General features: G+C 45.4%; 1 protein-coding gene across 10 annotated transcripts in view; it reads left to right on the top strand.

Moving 5' to 3' along the window:
* tnrc18 (trinucleotide repeat containing 18) overlaps positions 1–19,027 on the top strand; it is a 198,495-nt gene that overhangs the window by 160,001 nt on the left and 19,467 nt on the right. For 9 of the 10 annotated variants that reach the window (XM_086000340.1, XM_086000338.1, XM_086000339.1 and 6 more), the window contains 4 exons: positions 4,430–4,622; positions 6,587–6,704; positions 13,515–13,590; positions 14,584–14,692. In XM_086000340.1, the coding sequence (XP_085856466.1) occupies positions 4,430–4,622; positions 6,587–6,704; positions 13,515–13,590; positions 14,584–14,692 (496 nt within the window). The remainder of the gene's footprint in view (positions 1–4,429; positions 4,623–6,586; positions 6,705–13,514; positions 13,591–14,583; positions 14,693–19,027) is intronic. The other variant, XM_086000343.1, reaches the window with a different exon arrangement.

Below are 19,027 nucleotides of genomic sequence, written 5' to 3'. Positions count from 1 at the left end.
CTTTGGTTCTTAGAATTAGGAACAGCAGAGTTAAGATCGGTTCAGGGGTGTGGATTTTAAACAATCAATACCTGAAAGAAATTGCTTATAAAGAAGGGATTGTAAAAATAATAAAGAATGCTCGGACGGAACTTTTGTTCTTGAAAGAAAGAAGAGTTTGGTGGGACAATTTCAAATATGAGGTAAAAGTTTTTTCGGTACGTTATGGGAAAAAGAGGGCGGCAGCTAACCGGCACCGAGAAGAGAATATAAACAAAAGGTTTATGGATGTCTGTAAAGCAGTTGACGGAGGGGATAAGGGAGCTGAGACTAAGTTCCGGGTGCTAAAGGAAGAGTGGGAATTATTGCAAGCTGAAAAATGCAAGGGGGCCATTCTCCGTGCAAAAGCTAGAGATGCATTGGAGGGCGAAAGATGCACTAGATATTTTCTGGAGCAAGAGAAGCTGCGACAGAGATTATCGTTAATTGAAGAGTTGAAGGTTGGGGAGAAGATCTTTAATGAAAGTGAGGAGATTTTGGAGGCGGCTAGCAGCTTTTATCAAGAGCTATATACAAAAGAAGACATTTCCAATTTGAAGATGGAGAAGGTTACTGCTTTTATTGAAAAGGGTTTAAAGGAGGATGAGAGAAGCATGTGTGATAAAGAAGTAGGATTAACGGAAATAAAAATAGCAATAAGTGGAATGAAGGGGGGGGAAAAGCCCAGGGTCCGATGGACTAAGTGCAGAATTTTATAAGGAATTTTGCGAGATTTTAAGTCCATTGCTCTTAGAAGTTTTTAAGGAAATTAACATTGAGGGAAGCCTGGCCCCATCTATGAGGAGAGGTATCATAAGCTTAGCTTATAAAAATAAAGGGGATAGACAGGATCTGAAGAATTGGAGGCCCATCACACTATTAAATGTGGATTATAAGATCTTGGCAAGGGTTATGGCAAATCGTTTGAAGGAGGTGTTACCGGAGATAGTTTGGCCCTCCCAGTCCTATGGAGTCATAGGCCGGGACATTGCAGACTCTGTGGTCTCAATCCGAGATGCGATAGAGCTCATGGAAGAGAGTGGGAGGGAGGCTTATGTATTAAAGATAGATCAAGAGAAAGCCTTTGATAGGGTCTCTCATGAGTTTTTATTGAAGGTTTTGGAAGCATTTGATTTCAAGGAAAATTTCATTCAGTGGATAAGGATTTTTTATTCAAACATATTTAGCTGTGTTAAATGTAATGGTTTTTTATCCAAGTATTTTCCGATACAGAGATCAGTGAGACAGGTTTGTCCCCTGTCCCCATTGTTGTACACATTGGTAGCAGAACCATTAGGTTACATGATGCGAAAGAAACAAGGTGTAGTTGGGATTGTGGTACCCAGTTCTGGGCTGGTGTCGGTGATACACCAATACGCAGATGACACAACCTTAACATTGAGAAATGGGGAGTCAGTGAGGAAAGCTATGGAGGTAGTGGAGGAGTATTGTAGAGCTTCAGGTGCCAGAGTGAATTATAGTAAGTCCCAATGCCTGGTTGCAGGGAGGGGTAGGGGGGAATGGTTGGGGGAATGTCCCTTTAAGGTGGTGGAGGTTTTGGAAGTTCTGGGGGTGCATATGGGGTGCAAGAAAGACAGGGAAGAAGTGGATCGATTAAATTGGGAACCGAAGGTTATGAAAATTAAAAAGATTTTGGGAAGATGGGAAAGAAGGTGGTTGAAAGTGCAAGGAAGAGCGACAGTGGTGTCTGCTCTCCTGCTATCTAAGCTATGGTACTTATTGACGGTGGAGGATATTCCTGAGTGGGCAGAAAAGTCCATCCGAGAGGCTTGTGTGAGGTTTTTATGGGAAGGGAAACCAGCCTTGGTGGCTTACAATACCATCATTGGACGGAGAAATCAGGGAGGACTCAATTTCCCAGATATTGATTTGAAGAAAAAATCCGTTAGAATCAAATGGGTGAAGAGATTTCTTCAGAAGTCAAATACAAGTTTTTGGAAGAGTTGTTTTGAGCATTTTTTAAAACGAAGTGGGATAGGAGGGCAGGGGATATTGTATATGGAATACAATAATATGTTTTTGAAATCGATTAAACTTCTCCCTAGGTTTTATAAGGGGGTTGTAGAGACTTGGGCTCAATTTTTAAAAAGTGTGCAGTTTATGCCCAAGGGGGCTGAGGAATTTTTAGAACAGCCCTTATTTTTGAATAGGTGGGTCAACATCGAAGGAGAGGTTTTATTTAATCAAGCTTTTATAAAAGCTGGGATTATATCTGTGAAAGATGTATTATACGAGGTGATTCCAGGTTGGTTGCCGGAAGCAATAGTGAGGGACATGGTGTGGGAGGAGGATCAGGAGGTAGAAGGAAAAGCAATAGGAATCATGTATGAGAAGATTGTGAGGGCAATGCCACAGGATTGGATGGAAGAAATAAATGCGGAAATCTCCAAAGGAAGTAAAATGCGTTCTGCTTTTCCAAGCTTTGTACTGGAGAAAGGGGGAGAGTTGGTCCAATTTGACAACTGTAATACTCGAAATTTCTGAGGTATTCAGAGAATGGAGATTCAAGACACCTGCTGGTCAGGAGTTTTGACAGAGTATATACCCACAGCTGGACTTCAACAGGATTTGGAAGGGATTGTGGGTGAATTTTAAATGCCCAGAATGGATTGAACTGGATTTCAAATTGGCTCATGACCGGATTTTTACCATGACGGTCTTGTGCAAGATTGGACGAGTGGAGGCGGCAACTTGCCCAATGTGTGGGACACAGGATGAGACTCTGTCCCATTTACTGGTGTTATGTCCGCAGTTAAATGACTTTAAGTACTATGTTCGACAGTTGTGTGAAGCTTTTTTGCTGGGTGGGGACCGAAGAGCGAGAATGGGAATTCCGTGGGACTCAATTTTGAGATGGGGATTGCAGGAGAGTCTGCCAGAGTCTAGCGGAGCGGCAATTAATTTAATGTTCAGTTTGGCTAGATTCGTGATTGTGCAAAGAAGGAATGCTCTGTTTTTTAAGGGGAGGAGAATCAATCTAAAAGAGTATTTTAAATATAAGCTAAAAGATCATTATAAGGCTCTGTGGATGTTTTATTCAGAAAGGAATTTAAGGACAGTATTTTACAACCAATTTTTAAAGTACAATCGATTAATATATGTTGCAGGTGACAAATTAAACTTCAGGTTTTGATGTTAAAAGGTGGTAGCGGAATGGCTGTGCAGAGCGGTGGAATTGATTTGTATCATACAATGTAATGATCACGATGTTGTAAATGTTCTTAATGTTCAATAAAGTATAATATTAAAAAAAAGTGGGGTACCACTCTCACCTCTGAGTCAGAAGGTTGTGGGTTCAAGTCCCACTCCAGAGACTTGAGCACAAAATCCAGACTGACACTCCCAGTGCAGTACTGAGGGAGTGCTGCACTGTCAGAGGGACCGTCTTTTGGATGAGACGTCAAACCGAAGCCCCAGCTGCCCTCTCACGTGGACGTAAAAGATCCCACGGCCACTATTTCCTGGTCTATATTGATACCTCAACCCACATCACTAGAGCTGATAATCTGGTCATTAATTTCATTGCTGTTTGTTGGAACTTATGGTGCACACACACACACACACACATTATGGTTAATTGGGTGAGGTATCATTCTGCAACCAGTACCTCTGGAACTGCACTCCAGCACTACGTTAGGTGGCTTCAGGATAGAGGAAAAAGTTTAGTGAGATTTGAAGAAAAAAAATTACAAAACAAAAAATGATTCTTAAAGAAAGACATAAGAAATAGGAGCAGGAGTCGGCCATTTGACCCGTTGAGCCTGCTCCACCATTCAATTAGATCATGGCTGATCTTCTACCTCAACTCCACTTTCCTGCACTATCCTCATATCCCTTGATTCCCTTAATATTCAAATATCGATCTCTGTCTTGAATACACTCAATGACTGAGCCTCCACAGCTCTCTGGGGTAGAGAATTCCAAAGATTCACCGCCCTCTGAGTGAAGAAATTTCTCCTCATCTCAGTCCTAAATGGCCGACCCCTTATTCTGAGACTGTGACCCCTGGTTCTAGACTCCCCAGCCAGGGGAAACATCCTCCCTGCATCTACCCTGTCAAGCCCTGTAAGAATTGTGTATGTTTCAATGAGATCACCTCTCTTTCCTCTAGACTCTAGGGAATATAGGCCTAGTCTACTCAATCTCTCCTCATAGGACAATTCCCCCATCCCAGGAACCACTCTGCATTTATATAGCACCTTCCACAACCTCCGGACGCCCCAAAGCGCTTTACAGCCAATGAAGTACTTTTTGAAGTGTAGCCACTGTTGTAATGTAGGAAATATTCCACCAATGTTTGCCATGTTCCTCTCAGAAGATGTTAGGATTTGTTTGCAATGAGATGTTCCTGCTTCCTGGAAGCGCTCACAGTTTCCTGTTTCTGTCACAGGCTAATTTTACACCGATTTACCGCCAGTTGTTTGCCTCGTCTCTCCAGCAGGCACGCTCCAAGGGCGGCGCTGTCAGTAAACTCATGGAGAGCATGGCAGCCGACGAGGATTTCGAGCAGAATCAAGACAGCAGCTTCTCTGAAGATGAGAACCTGCCACTGAGCATGCTCATTGAGAGGCCCTCAACACCAGGTGAGTTGAGCCCCGGTGATGATAAAATATCCTGCATTGTGTCCCATCGTACTGAACGCCCATTGAGGGCATGTGGCGTCTATACCAGGCACATTAGAGGTATGATAATGGAAGCCCCTGGAACTGCCTAGTTTTGGACTGGACGGACATTCTTGTGTTGGGCTGTGCAGAAATTTCTAAAATACAAAAGCCTGATTTTTAAAACTAATTTTCCCCAATTAGTTCCTTATTTTATGATGTAGATTAAGGTTTTTAAGATGAATTTTTGATGTCAGCAAAGCAAATTCGGAATTAATCCACCCCTTGCCTCGCACCTATCCTGCCCACATGTCTGACTTTTGGATTCAACAAAAGTTGACAACCCGAAGAACACACCATGGCAAAAATAACTCTTTATTTAGTGCCCCCTGGTACTTAAGCACTGTTGTATGTGTATCAAATGAGTAGTTCAACAGATGTTGCTGTTAAAATAAACAGGTCCTAATGACAGGATGTCTGCTAACTGCTTATAGACGGCAGCCATTTTCAATTGAAAGTGAGGCTTATAACACGAACCTTCGCGCTCAATGGATGGAGAAAATGGCGGTAAACCATTGTGCTATATCGCAGCTCCCAGGTGATCGCGACAATAACCGCTGTGTAACTTTTCTGCCAATACTAATTAAGACGCTGGGTCATTTTTTTTTTACACATTATCACTTTTTTTCTTCACAAATTGGTTTCGCTGCTGTGGCCAGGCTCGGCTGTCAAGATGCGATAACCCTTCTTCTGTCGAGCGAATCTCCTCTGTGCCCTTCGTTCTATCTTGTGTTAGACATCCTTCCTTTTTGTTCTTTCTACACTCTTGCATATTGACAGGTGGCGCAGTCACAGTTGTGAACAAGTCCTTTGCAAGAGAGAATTACTTTACATAATGAGCTGGTCGTTTTCAGAATATTAAATGTTCACTCTGATGATTTTTTTTTATTTTTGCCCGACGAGATGAATTATTGCCAATCCGTTAAAAGTCTCATTTTTTATTTGCAAATGACCTCACAGGAAAATGGCTGTATTAAAAAAATTCTCTATGCCTGTAAACACAGGAACAACTGGTTATAAAATAAGATGTGTTTGCTTCAATCAGTTTACATAGAGTTTACAGCACAGGATCAGGCCATTCGGCTCAACTGCTCTATGCCGGCGTATATACTCCACACGAGCCTCCTCCCACCTTACTTCATCTCGTCCTATCAGCATATCCTTCTATTCCTTTCTCCCTCATGTACTTACCTAACTTCCACTTAAATGCATCTATGATTTGCTTTGCTCTGATTCACTCACTGGGTTAGCAGAAATCTTGCCTGAGGCGTCGGATCCCTTGGCAATCGTGATCCTGTCACTAGTTTCCGAACCGTCTGATTAGCGTCAGATGCTGGTTCCGGAAAAGGGCACCTTAAACTTTGGTCTGCATTGGGATTTGTGCAGATGTCCAAACCATGCTGAAAGCCATGGGGCCTTGCCCCTCCCTATCCCTGTGACCTCCTCCAGCCCTGTGACCTCCTCCAGCCCTGTGACCTCCTCCAGCCCTACAACCCTCCGCGATCTCTGCGCTCCTCCAGTTCTGGCCTCTTGCACCTCCCCGATTTACATCACTCCACCATTGGCGGCCGTGCCTTCAGCTGCCTAGGCCCTAAGCTCTGGAATTCCCTCCCTTGACCTCTCCGCCCCTCTACCTCTCTTTCCTCCTTTAAGACGCTCCTTAAAACCTACCTCTGTGACCAAGCTTTTGGTCATCTGTCCTTGTGTGGCTCGGTGTTAAATTCTGTTTGATAATCGCTCCTGTGAAGCACCTTGGGACGTTTTGCTACGTTAAAGGCGCCAGATAAATGCAAGTTGTTGTTGTTGATGGGATTATATTCCATTGGGGCAGGATGCTGAGATTCATCACTAAGGTATTAACAAGAGATTCCTTTCTCTTTCCACAGCCCCTCGCTCGTGTGTCATTGACAAGGATGAGCTGAAGGATGGCCTTCGGGTGCTGATCCCAATGGATGACAAGCTGCTTTATGCCGGATACGTGAAAACTGTCCACTCTCCTGATATGTAAGTTTGGCAGCTATATCAACAAAAGAAAAGGATTGACACGCGCATTGCTCAAACACACAGAGAGCGATTTTCAGCTGCCCTAGCCGGCCTGTTTCGAGCCTGAAAAGCGGGCAACTGGCAATGGAAAATCGGAGTTGGGGGGTGGGGGCGGCAGGGATTAGGGGAACCCGGCCACCCCTTGGTCACCCAAGGCCGGCCTGATGTAATTTTCCCGTCAGCCTCCGGTTTCTGGCACGCTGTCAATTCTACAACCAAAATCGGGCCTAAGTGGATAACTAAGACCACCTATTTCCACCTCCGTAACATCGCCTGCCTTCGCCCTTGCCTCAGCTCATCCGCTGCTGAAACCCTCATCCATGCCTTTGTTACCTCTAGACCTGACTATTCCAATGCACTCCTGGCTGGCCTCCCACATTCCACCCTACGTAAACTTGAGGCCATCCAAAACTCGGCTGCCCGTGTCCTAACTCGCACCAAGTCCCGTTCGCCCATCACCCCTGTGCTCGCTGACCTACATTGGCTCCCGGTTAAGCAACGCCTCGATTTCAAAATTCTCATCCTCGTTTTCAAATCCCTCCATGGCCTCGCCCCTCCCTATCTCTGTAATCTCCTTCAGCCCCACAATCCCCTGAGATATCTGCGCTCCTCTAATTCTGCCCTCTTGAGCATCCCTGATTATAATCGCTCAACTTCTGTTGTCTCGGCTCCAAGCTCTGGAATTCCCTGCCTAAACCTCTCCGCCTCACTACCTCTCTTTCCTCCTTTAAGACGCTCCTTAAAACCTACTTCTTTGACCAGGGTTTTGCTCACCTGCCCTAATTTCTTATGTGGCTCGGTGTCAAATTTTTTGTCTTCTAACACTCCTGTGCAGCGCCTTGGGCCGTTTTACCACGTTAAAGGCACTATATAAATACAAGTTGTTGTTGTAAACGAATTTGGAGCTCTGTGACTCAGCGACCCACGTTTGCACGATACACACTGCTGGCTTCCAGCTGGGAGAACCGCTCGTTCCCCGAGTTGCGACCTTTCTTAGTGGTCGAAATCCATCTGTTTCGGGCCCAGGCGCGGCGCTGCGGGTTGGAGAGAAGAGCGTGCGCGGCCCGAAGCAGGAGGCCCGAGGATCGATAGAAATTAGGCCTCAGGCCCGACGGGAGTGACCAATTTCGGGCCGCCTGCCCTTGGGCAAGCCCCGGGGGTGGGGGGGCTGCGATTGTAACACCTGTGGAGTTCCACAGGAAGGTGTTTCACTTAATACCTTTTTATTAAAAAATTATAACAATTACTTTTCTTTGGTTGCCATGGAAGGCCCGCTGAAGAATCCCGAGCGGAGCAGGCCCAACGCCTGTCCTGCTCATCGGGAAACTCATTCCGGAAAGGGGTCCTTCAACAGGCATTAGGCCCGTTCGTTAACATTTTCAAGGGGCCTAATCCCCATTTTAGGTGTCACAGCCAGGACATGGAAATCAGGCCGAAGTCAATGGGGAAGAAAATCGGGCCCGGCTTAAAACCAGCCTGCCCATTCATTACTAGCATTGACCAATTTCACCCCGAATATCAGCGCATCGCACAACCCATCATCGCCGAGCCCGTTCCTATTGCTCACATGGAGGGTGAACGGTAACGTGAACTGGTTGGGCCGAATGGCCTGCTTCCACGCTGTACCTTGTGTGTAGTTCTATCCTTGCGGGAAGTCCACATCCTTACCCTTTCATTAGGAATCACATGGGAAGATTGAGTGGACTAGGCTTTAGGCTAAATTCCCTAGAATTTAGAAGAATGAGAGGTGATTTCATTGAAATGTATATAATTCTTACGGGGCTTGACAGGGTAGATGCAGGGAGGATGTTTCCCCTGGCTGGCGAGTCTAGAACCAGGGGTCACAGTCTCTGAATAAGGGGTCGGCCATTTAGGACTGAGATGAGGAGAAACTTCTTCACTCAGAGGGTGGTGAATCTTTGGAATTCTCTACCGCAGGTGGCTGTGGAGGCTCAGTCATTGAGTATATTCAAGACAGAGATTGATAGATGTTTGGATATTAAGGGAATCAAGGGATATGGGGATAGTGCAGGAAAGTTGAGATGAGGTAGAAGATCAGCCATGATCTTATTGAATGGCAGAGCAGGCTCGAGGGGCCGAATGGCCTACTCCTGCTCCTATTTCTTAGGTTCTTTTGTAGCAATGGGGAGTCATAGAGTCATAACGCCACAGAAGGAGGCCATTCAGCCCATCGAGTCCATGCCGGCTCTCTGTAGAGCAATCCAGTCAGTCCTATTCCCCCGCTCTATCCCCATAGCCCTGCAAGTTTATTTCCCTCAAGTGCCTATCCAGTCTCCCCTTGAAAACATTGAGTGTCTCCGCTTCCACCACTTCCGTCGGCAGCTAGTTCCAGGTCCTTACCACTCACTGCGTAAAAAGGTTTTTCATCACATCCCCCCTGTATCTCTTGCCCAAAACCTTAAATCTGTGTCCCCTAGTCCTTGTACCATCAACTAGTGGGAACAGCCTTTCCCCATCTAGCCTATCCAAACCCTTCATAATCTTGTACACCTCTATCAAATCACCCCTCAACCTTCTTTGCTCTAATGAAAACAAATCCAGCTTCTCCAACCTGCCCTTGTAGCTAAGATCCCCCATCCCCGGAACCATTCTGGTAAATCTCCTCTGCACCCTCTCAAGGGCCTTCACGTCCTTCCTAAAGTGTGGTGACCAGAACTGGACACAATACTCCAGTTGTGGCCTAACCAGCGCTTTATAAAGGTTCAGCATAACTTCTCTACTTTTTTACTCAATACCTTTATTTATGAAGCCCAAGATCCCATATGCTTTGCTAACCACTCCCTCAATCTGTCCTGCCACCTTCAGGGACCTATGCACATTAACTCCCAGGTCCCCTCTGTCTCTGCACACTCTTAAAAACTGTGCCATTAAGTGTGTATTGCCTCTCCCTGTTCCTTCTGCCAAAATGCATCACCTCACACTTCTCTGTATTAAATTCTATCTACCACTTCTCTGCCCATTCTGCTAGCCTTTCTATGTCCTGTTGCGGTCAATTGGTATCATCCTCACTGTTCGCCACACCCCCAAGTTTGGTGTCATTGGCAAATTTAGAAATTCTACTCTATTCCAATATCCAGGTCATTTATATATATCAAAAAAAGCAGTGGCCCCAGCACTGACCCTTGGGGAACACCACTGTCTACCATCCTCCAGTCTGAAAAACAGCCATTTACCACAACTTGCTGTTTTCTGTCCTTAAGCCAATTCCTTATCCAAGCTGCCACTGACCCACCTATTCCATGAGCCTTAATTTTGTTAACCAGCCTTCTATGTGGTACTTTGTCAAACGTCTTCCTAAAATCCATGTAGACAACATCCATTGCATTCCCTTCATTGATCCTCCCTGTTACTTCATCAAAAAATTCAATTAGATTAGTCAAACTGATCTACCTTTTACAAAGCTGTGTTGGCTCTCCTTAATTAGCTTAAACCTCTCCAAGTGCCTATTAATTTTGTCCTTGATTATTGTTTCTAAAACTTTACCCACCACTGATGTGAAACTGACCGGCCTGTAGTTACTCGGATTGTCCGCACACCCTTTCTTGAACAATGGTGTCACATTTGCCACTTTCCAGTCCTCAGGCACTTTTAGGGAAGATTGGAAAATTATGGCAAGCCCGCATCTAGGGAAGATTGGAAAATTATGGCAAGCCCTTCCACTATCTCCTCCCCCAATTCCCTTTGCAACCTGGGATGCAAGCCATCTGGACCAGGTGACTTATCCACTCTAAGCATACCCAGCCTTTTAGTACATCCTGTCGATCAATTTTCACACCTTCCATTGCTTCTACCTTTTCCACTTCTCCCGATATTTTGCCAGCATCTTGGTGTAGCGACTTTTTCTCCTGACCCTAGCCCCAGGGGTACTGAGGTCAGTTTCAGCACCTCTATTCCCACCCTTGTGTAGATCAACTTATTCAGCACAGGCATGAGTCAAATTAAGAGTTTTTCTAATCTTCGTTCTTTGTGAGAAGATAAAATGAGGTCTGGACCTATCAAAGAAATGCGACTGTGGCTTTTAACAGTGTTACCGAGTGTTAGCTTAACTGGTATTCACTTATGGACTTAACATTGCAACCCTGTATTATCCACTGGATTTATCCTGGGGATACACTTGCTGTTGTGATGCACAGTACAGCAGGACATCCACCAGCTGTTTAAATGTAGTGGAGCATTTCAAAAGAGACTGAACCGCAGAGATTCAATAAAAGCCTGCCTGGAAAAAAGAAAGAACTTGCATTTATATAGCGCCTGTCACAACCTCAGGACGTCCCAAAGCACTTTACAGCCAATGAAGCACTTTTTAAGTGAATCACAGCTGTAATGTAGGAAATGCGGCAGCCAAGTTGCGCACAGCAAGCTCCCACAAACTGCCATATGACAATGACCAGATAATCTGCTTTTTAGTGGTGTTCGTTGTGGGATAACTATTGGGAGAACTCCCCTGCTCTTTTCCGAAGAGTGCCATGGGGACTTTTACTCCACCTGATCGGGCGGATGGGGCCTCGGTTTAACGCCTCATCCGACAGACGGCATCTGCGACAGTGCAGCACTCCCTCAGCAGTCTCGGTTATAGGCTCAGGACTTGGAGAGTGGGACTTGAACTCATGACCTGCTGACCCCCAGGCAAGAGCGCTACCAACGGAGCCAAGGCTGACGCAAAGACCGGACTGTCCTGTACGCCCAACAGGGCAGTGAGGGTCGGGCCCCTAACGCAATCCACGAGCCACGTCTATTCTTGGTGCACGAGGCTGACAACCAATCACCTTTTTGTTTGTAGGTTTTTTTCTTGCTGAGGGAAGCCACTCACGTTTTCACCTATTGTACACCCAAGTCTGGCCCATGCAAAGAATTAAATCGGTCAAGTTCCTAATGAGGCTGGGAGAGTCTATTTGCTACGTGTTGTATCTCCCTGGTTTCAATAGCCGCATTATACTGAGGTAGCTCTGAGGCCATGCTGTAATCACATGCCTACTATGCACTGGAACTGAACTCGGCAGAAACAATGACTGTTCTGTAGTTGTTCCAAAAAAAATTAATATCGTTCATCTTCCTCTTCAATCCAAATGATTAACTTCTAACCTCAAGGGATAATTTCAACAAAGAGGGTTTTTTACAACCATGAAGCCATGACGGTTTTGTGTGCTGTGGGCATGAGGAACACGAAGCTGATTAGAGCAGAGCGAGCCTGTGCCAGACCAGCAGCAGTACGTTCAGATTAAGGTGTTGGCCTTGTCTCAGTGGGTAGCACGCTCTCACCTCTGAGCCAGAAGGTTGTGGGTCCAAGTCCCACTCCAGGGACTTGAGCACAAAAATCTAGGCTGACACTCCAGTGCAGTGCTGAGGGAGCGCTGCACTGTCGGAGGTGCCGTCTTTCAGATGAGATGTTAAACCGAGGCCCCGGATGAATGGTAAAGCTCCTATGGCTCTATTTCGAAGAAGAGCAGGGGAGTTCTCCCCAGTGTCCTGGCAAATATTTTTCCCTCAACCAACATCACTAAAAACAGATTATCTGGTCATTATCACATTGCTGTTTGTGGGAGCTTGCTGTGCGTAAACTGGCTGCCGCGTTTCCTACGTTCCAACAATGACTACACTTCAAATAGTACTTCATTGGTTGTAAAGCGTTTTGGGCATCCTGAGTTTGTGAGAAGTGCTATATAAATGCATGTCTTTCTTTACTACGTTAAAGGCACTATTTTTTATATATATATATTATATATAAATACCCCTTTTTTATTATTCTGCTTTTGTGTAAAACTGAGGTGCTCCAAAGAGTGAAATCTCTGTTGAGTGCGCCTTCAGTGAAGAACCTCTGACCATTTCATTCTGCCCAAAGCTACCTTGGAATGCTTTGGATGGACCGAGTGAATGTTGAAATGTCTGTTTGTTGTCATGCTGCTAAATCTGCAAGTCCGCTCTGTCCCCCACGTGCAGCACTACTGCAGCAACTCAAGTCATCCCCATCAGGAATAGAGGGGTGGGGAGCGAAGAACATGATGAGAGTCGATGTTCCCTTTAAGTAGCGCAGCGCTCCAGGGGCCGCGCGCAGCCGGTTTTTAAATTGGAAAAAAAACGTGCATGTCCGGACGTTTGAATGGGCTGCGGAGCCCGTTAAAGGGGCCGCGCGGCCCCCCAAAAAAATTACAGGGAACATTGATGGGAGTGTGTCTGTATTTTTGTGTGTGCATCGTCTGTGTGTGACTGTCTCTGTTTGTGTGTGTTTTTGCCTGCCTGTGTCTTTTTCTGTTTTTTGTGTGTGCTCGCACATGAAAATCAAATGGTGTGATGTCCCGTGCAGCAGAAGTTGAAATCTGTGTTGATGTATGGAGCTGCTCTTCTGCCGATTAGACAGAAATACTAAAGCCACGAAATCAGACAATAACACGCCAGCAGTAATCTACAAAAAGTCCTTCATATTATCTGTACAGGGGGAAAAAATGACTTAATTGGACAAAGAGAAAGAGCAAATTGCATTTATTTTGCAGTGGGGGTAACCACTGACCTCCCATTGAGATTAAAGTGGCAAACCCTGGGCTTGATTTGAGTCCAGCCCCCTTTATTTCAAATCCTCTTCACCAATTGTTGAGTGGACAATGATTTTTTTTTAATGTTTAAATTCCTGCTGCATATACTTGTCTTTATGAAATCTAGTGAAAAGATAGCGAGGTGCAGAAGTTTGCATCTTGTAAAAAAAAACCCTGCTGTACTTTTGGGGCCCCTCCTGAAGCATTCCAACTTCTGTTCCAGATACCGTGTGGTTGTAGAGGGTGAGAGAGGAAACCGTCCTCACATCTACTCCTTGGAACAGCTCCTGCAGGAAGCGGTGAGCGGCTTGTTACCCTTTACTGTTTAGCGATAAAGCCCCTCTGAGGTTTAGTTGTTTTTCCATGCTCTGCTTGATTTAGTTACGGCCTTGTGTGAGCTTTTCTTCAGTCTTGGATTGTATAGATGACAAAGTGAAAGTACTCATTGTGGAGCACATGCAGGGAACAACCAGTCACTGCCAGCTAGATTAAAATGGCTAGAAACTCCTCATTGTGCCTGATGTCTTAGTCACAACTTTAAATTAAGCATCATTTTTCGATGCGCTACAAATACCTGCGAACAATTGAAGAACCTCTTTTTTGCAGGTGGTGCTTAAGATACCAACTGAGTACACTAATCGTTGGTTTGTTAGGAATTAATGCAATTTTCTGTTGGAAACACGTTCCCAGTGAAATTATTTGTTTACGGATTTTCCCCATCCCCTGTTTTTGTTCTTTTCTTTTTACACAAATCATCATAGCTAGCAGTGCGTTTAGTTTTAAGGAATTTGTTTTTTGTGTAGGGTGCACACGACAGTACATTGGCTCCATTTAAATTACACCCCAAGCACAGTCTACAGTTTGAAGCATTGGAACCATGAGGCCGTGCTCCGGTTGCCGGGGGCACCAGGAACGCCTCACAAGGTGGTTTTCCGAGGCTTTTTGTGGAGAGAGGAAATGTGAAGAGTCAGTGCTGGCGGCACTGGGTCCCGTGTTTCTCACCACAGACACCGCACTGCTGCCTTGTATGGACGCGCGCGTGGGTACTGCACACGTTCAGTTCTTCCTCTAGCGCAGTTCTGAAATTTGCCCCACAGCTTCAATGGGGTGGGCTCCACAGCATCATGCCCCTCCTCATTGTGGAACCACTTGACATAGAATCTCCGCTACTGTACACATTGACACATCACCTTCCTATTGAGATCAGCATTTTGTGTGAATTGATCTGAAATTCAAACTCTGCTCTAATTCTCGATCTTGTTTTTTTTCCTTCTAATGTCTTTCTGAAGCAGATCATTGATGTTAAGCCCTCCTCTGTGAGGTTACTGCCTGAAGGCACCCGAATCGCTGCCTACTGGAGTCAACAGTACCGCTGCCTCTACCCAGGAACCGTTGTCAGAGGTACCTGTCACTGTCTATTTGTAACCCGGAGAAATGATGTAGAGATGGAAGGACTATCTTGTCGAGCTGTCATTAATGAAAAGTATCCTACTGAGTGACATCAAACCCTGCCCATGTAGGAAGTGAGAGGAATGAACGCTGATTCACCTATGGGGGCTCGAATGGGTTAGCCTTGAAGTGCGTTGGTCGCAGCGTCTACTCTGCTTTTCCTGCATACTGATTTTCCCTTTTAGGCAGAAAAACAACTCTAATTAATTTTTACATTTATAAGTAGTGGATTTTTTTACCCCCAAAAGGTTTTAGAAAGAGCTTGAAGTGACATCTTCTCAATAACGGGGGAGGAGTGTGGAAGTGGAGATGGTGGGGGGGGGGTGGGGGGTGAAGTTTGCCATGGATCGTATAATGACCTGGAGAATGGGGAAATTTTGGCTAGTTTAGGCCAACTCATTAAACTGCCCTGGGCTCCCGACAACTGTGAGTTTATCCAGTGAGTCCTACTGACAGGGTAGGCCCCAGACTGAGTCCCTCTCCTGCGCTCAATTAGCAGATATCAGCTTGGCCACTGCAGTCAATCCCAGCATTCCTGGACCACTGAGGATGGGGGTGGAAGGGAAATCAGCCTTGCCCCAGATCACCACCCAGTGACCTCTGATGGGATGTGTATCTGTGTGACTATCGGGCGAAAATGGAAGAAAGAAAACTAGCATTTCTGTAGCGCCTTTCACAACCCCGGGACGTCCCAAAGCTCGTTACTATTGAAGTGTAGTCACTGTTGTAATGTAGGAAACGCGGCAGTCAATTTGCACACAGCATGATCCCATGAACTGCAATGAGATAATGACCGAATAAATTGGTTTTTCTTTAGCGGTATTGGTTGTGGGATAAATATTGGCCAGGACACCGGGGAGAACTCCCCTGCTGCTCTTCGAAAGAGTGCCGCGGGATCTTGTATGCCCACCTTAGAGGGCAGACGAGGCCTCGGTTTAACATCTCATCCGAAGGACAGATCGGACTTGGCTACGTTGCCTTGACCGATGAATAGCCAACACTAACTGTCTCGGCCCTCACTTCAGAAATGGCCACTTGGGTGAGGCACTGAATCGTCATGGTTCAAGCCACTGAGATTCCTGTAAAAGGCAAAAATTAGCATTCACTTTAATCCCACTGTGTTCAGCACTTACTTAACCTGTCATATCATTTAAATGCGTTATGATAAATCCCGCATTAGAAAGGGTCCTCTTTTGAGGAGTTTTCCCTCTTTCGTTTTCTATAACCCTTTGATCTAATCCATTGATTGGAATAAATCAGCGTTAAGGAACTTGATCTTAAGTGGAGTAACCAATATGGTTAAGTGGTCCCTAAAACTGACAGGAAGGTCTTCGAAGCTTGTAACTTTTTCAAAAGTATTTGGGCCATTTGCTTTCAAAGCAGATTTATCGCTCTGCTCTTAAATGCGATACAGAAATTTATCACACGGTGCGCTGACATTGTGATAACTGCTATTCTCTAATTATTGCCATAAATCTACTAGACTCCGCTCCCTTTATAGTGGGAACACCAACGCTTGCAGCTGGCTACCTGGAATGGAACCAGCAAGACTACTGTTCCTTTTCTGTACCGCAGCCAAAAGCATATTTGGCACCCTTCCTATATATTAAAAAAAAATTCTCTCTGGGAATGGAGTAGAAATGTGTTGAAAGTAGCTTTCAGGGTTGTAAAAAGCCCCACAGATTTCGTATTTCACTCCTGCTTGGGGGATTCTCAAGATGGTGCCTAATCACATCTGGAGAGAGGTGAGAGACATCCAAGACAACAGTACACATGAGTGTTTAAGCACCAGCTGCAACTGTAATCGTCCCCATTAGAAACGCATAAAGAGTAAAGCTCCAATCGAGCTTTGATTTTAAATCGAATTATCCCCACACCTGCTTTAATATGCTCGAGGGAAACGGTGGAATGCCCAGTTTATTCTCCTCCTGCGGAACTCCTTCATAACTCACAAAACTGTCTGTTCCGGAGTTCGGCAGCGCAAAGCCACGATAGAATCTCAAGGACTAGGGCGAGATCTTACAGCAAAAACCACCAATCCCAATGGGATATTTCACCCAGGATGATGGTCTGTGATCACTGCCCTGTTCTGAGCTGGGACAGATCCATTATTTAGGATTGGACCCTTTTTTTCCTCACAAGCAAGGAGTTGGATTGCAGTAGCATGTTAGGTGGTCTTTGCTCAGCTCCATGTTTAACCCCCTCGTGCAGGGGGAGGGTTTCCTGGGCTACAGCTGCCCACCAGTATCACATCTACAACAACTACTTGCATTTATACAGCGCCTTTAACCTCGTAAAACGTCCCAAGGCGCTTCACAGGAGTGTTATCGAACAAAATTTGACACCGAGCCAGCTAAGGAGCTATTGGGACAGGTGACCAAAAGCTTGGTCAAAGAGGTAGGTTTTAAGGAGCGACTTAAAACGGAGAGAAAAAGGTAGAGAGGCGGAGAGGTTTAGGGAGGGAATTCCAGAGCTTGGGGCCTATTCTGCTAAGAGGCTATTGTTCGGTGTAAGCCTAGGCAGTGAGGGTCAGTGGGCTATTTGACCACAAAGATGAGTCTGATCACGTCCTCTCCTTTCCATCCTCATGTACGGTGCCAACTGAAGATGTTGGTTAGCAGTCAGGAGCAGGAACCCTGGCTGCCTGTTCCCTTCCCGAGCTAGGGAACCAGAGTCCTGACTTGTAACATGGCCATTATGTCCAGCCCGCGCCCCCCGCCGAGATCATCTAACTCAACACAGAGCCCGGATCCAACCGGGACTTCTTTGGTCTGTGCAGCTTCGTACCACACCGGGTGTTGAGATGCAGTTTTAAGTGGTTCCAGAAAGCAGCCTACAGGCATTGCTTTCACTTGAGGTGTAATATTGGTTTTCATTTTCACTCGTGTGAAATGCCATATTTGGAAGATTGTAACCAGACCTGTAACATAAAATCAGAAAATACGTATTTCACTCTCTGGCAGCAGTGGTGTCAATTTAGAACAATTCTTGGCTGCTAAAAGTTAACAAAAAAAAACCCAATTTTCTTAAATGTTGTATGCATACTTCATTTTGTGTTCAAATCATTGATTGTTGGTTGATAAGCTGCTTCCCTGATTTAACCAAAAGCATAATTCAGAGTGTATTTTTTTGTTAACCTAGGAAGTCCTATTGGGTCATGGCACCTAACCGTGAGTCCATATGGTTCTTATTTTGTACTGGTTTTAGGGATTCATTAAAATCCAGGATTGAATGATAAAGGAATAGTGTTACTAAAGGTTTAGCATAGCTCCACATGAGGCAGCTCAGCTTTCCACGGCTAGCGAACACCACAGGATATCGAATGTTTTCTGGTCACCAACTTCTAAACAGTCATTTAATGATTTCCGCCCCCCCCCACCCCCCCCAACCCCAGTTACTGATTTTTTTTCTAAGATTGCTCCTGGACTGGCATCTCCTTACTCAGGTTACGCAGGTACGGTAAAGATTCTAAGTCTCACTGTGTCCATTCGCGCGCGCATTTTTGCTCCTATTCCCCTTTTTCTTCTCATCTCTTTTTACGCCTCTTAGCCCCTTCTCCCCCGTAGGCTCCTTAAAACTGACCTCTTTGACCAAGCTTTTGGTCGCCTGGCCTAATATCCCCTTATGTGGCTCGGTGTCGATTTTTGTCTGGTGGGCCTTGGGATGTTGTACCACATTAAAGGCGCTATCTAAATTCAAGTTGTTGTTGTTGAATGTACTGTCCATTCACTTTCAGTGGTGCTCACCTTGCAAGCCTGGGGTGGGGAGGATTCTTAAGCCTCGGACAATGCGTTCACTTACTGGACTGTGCAAAAATAACACCTGAAGAAGCGTCTGCAAGCGTACAAACTCCACCTTGCAGACCAACTAACTTAACTCCAGTCCAGTTCTAGCAGGCTCTGCTGAACCGATACGTTGTCAGACACTGATTGTTAAGGAAAGCTCTACAGACGTTCATGTTCTTAGTGGGCCTACTGGGCCACGTGAGTGCACAAAAGCCACATTTTGTTTTTCTCTTTCTTAAACACCAGAATAAACTGGTTGGACAACTATTGATCGACCAGCTAGTGAACCAGAAAGAAAGACTTGCATATATATAGCGCCTTTCACAACCTCAGGACGTCTCAAAAGCCATTTAGAGCCAATGAAGTACTTTTTGGAGTGTAGTCACTGTTGTAACATAGGAAACGCTGCAGCCAATTTGCGCTCTGCAAGATCCCACAAACAGCAATGCGATAGTAACCAGAAGATATATTTTTTTTGGTGTTGGTTGAGGAATAAATATTG

The sequence above is a fragment of the Somniosus microcephalus genome, chromosome 11 (genome assembly GCF_052327205.1).
Source record: "Somniosus microcephalus isolate GS21.2 chromosome 11, FLI_Smic_1.0, whole genome shotgun sequence".
In the NCBI taxonomy this organism is placed as follows: Eukaryota; Metazoa; Chordata; class Chondrichthyes; order Squaliformes; family Somniosidae; genus Somniosus; species Somniosus microcephalus.
Note: the sequence above shows the minus strand (reverse complement) of the source record. Positions and strands in the feature narration are given on the sequence as shown.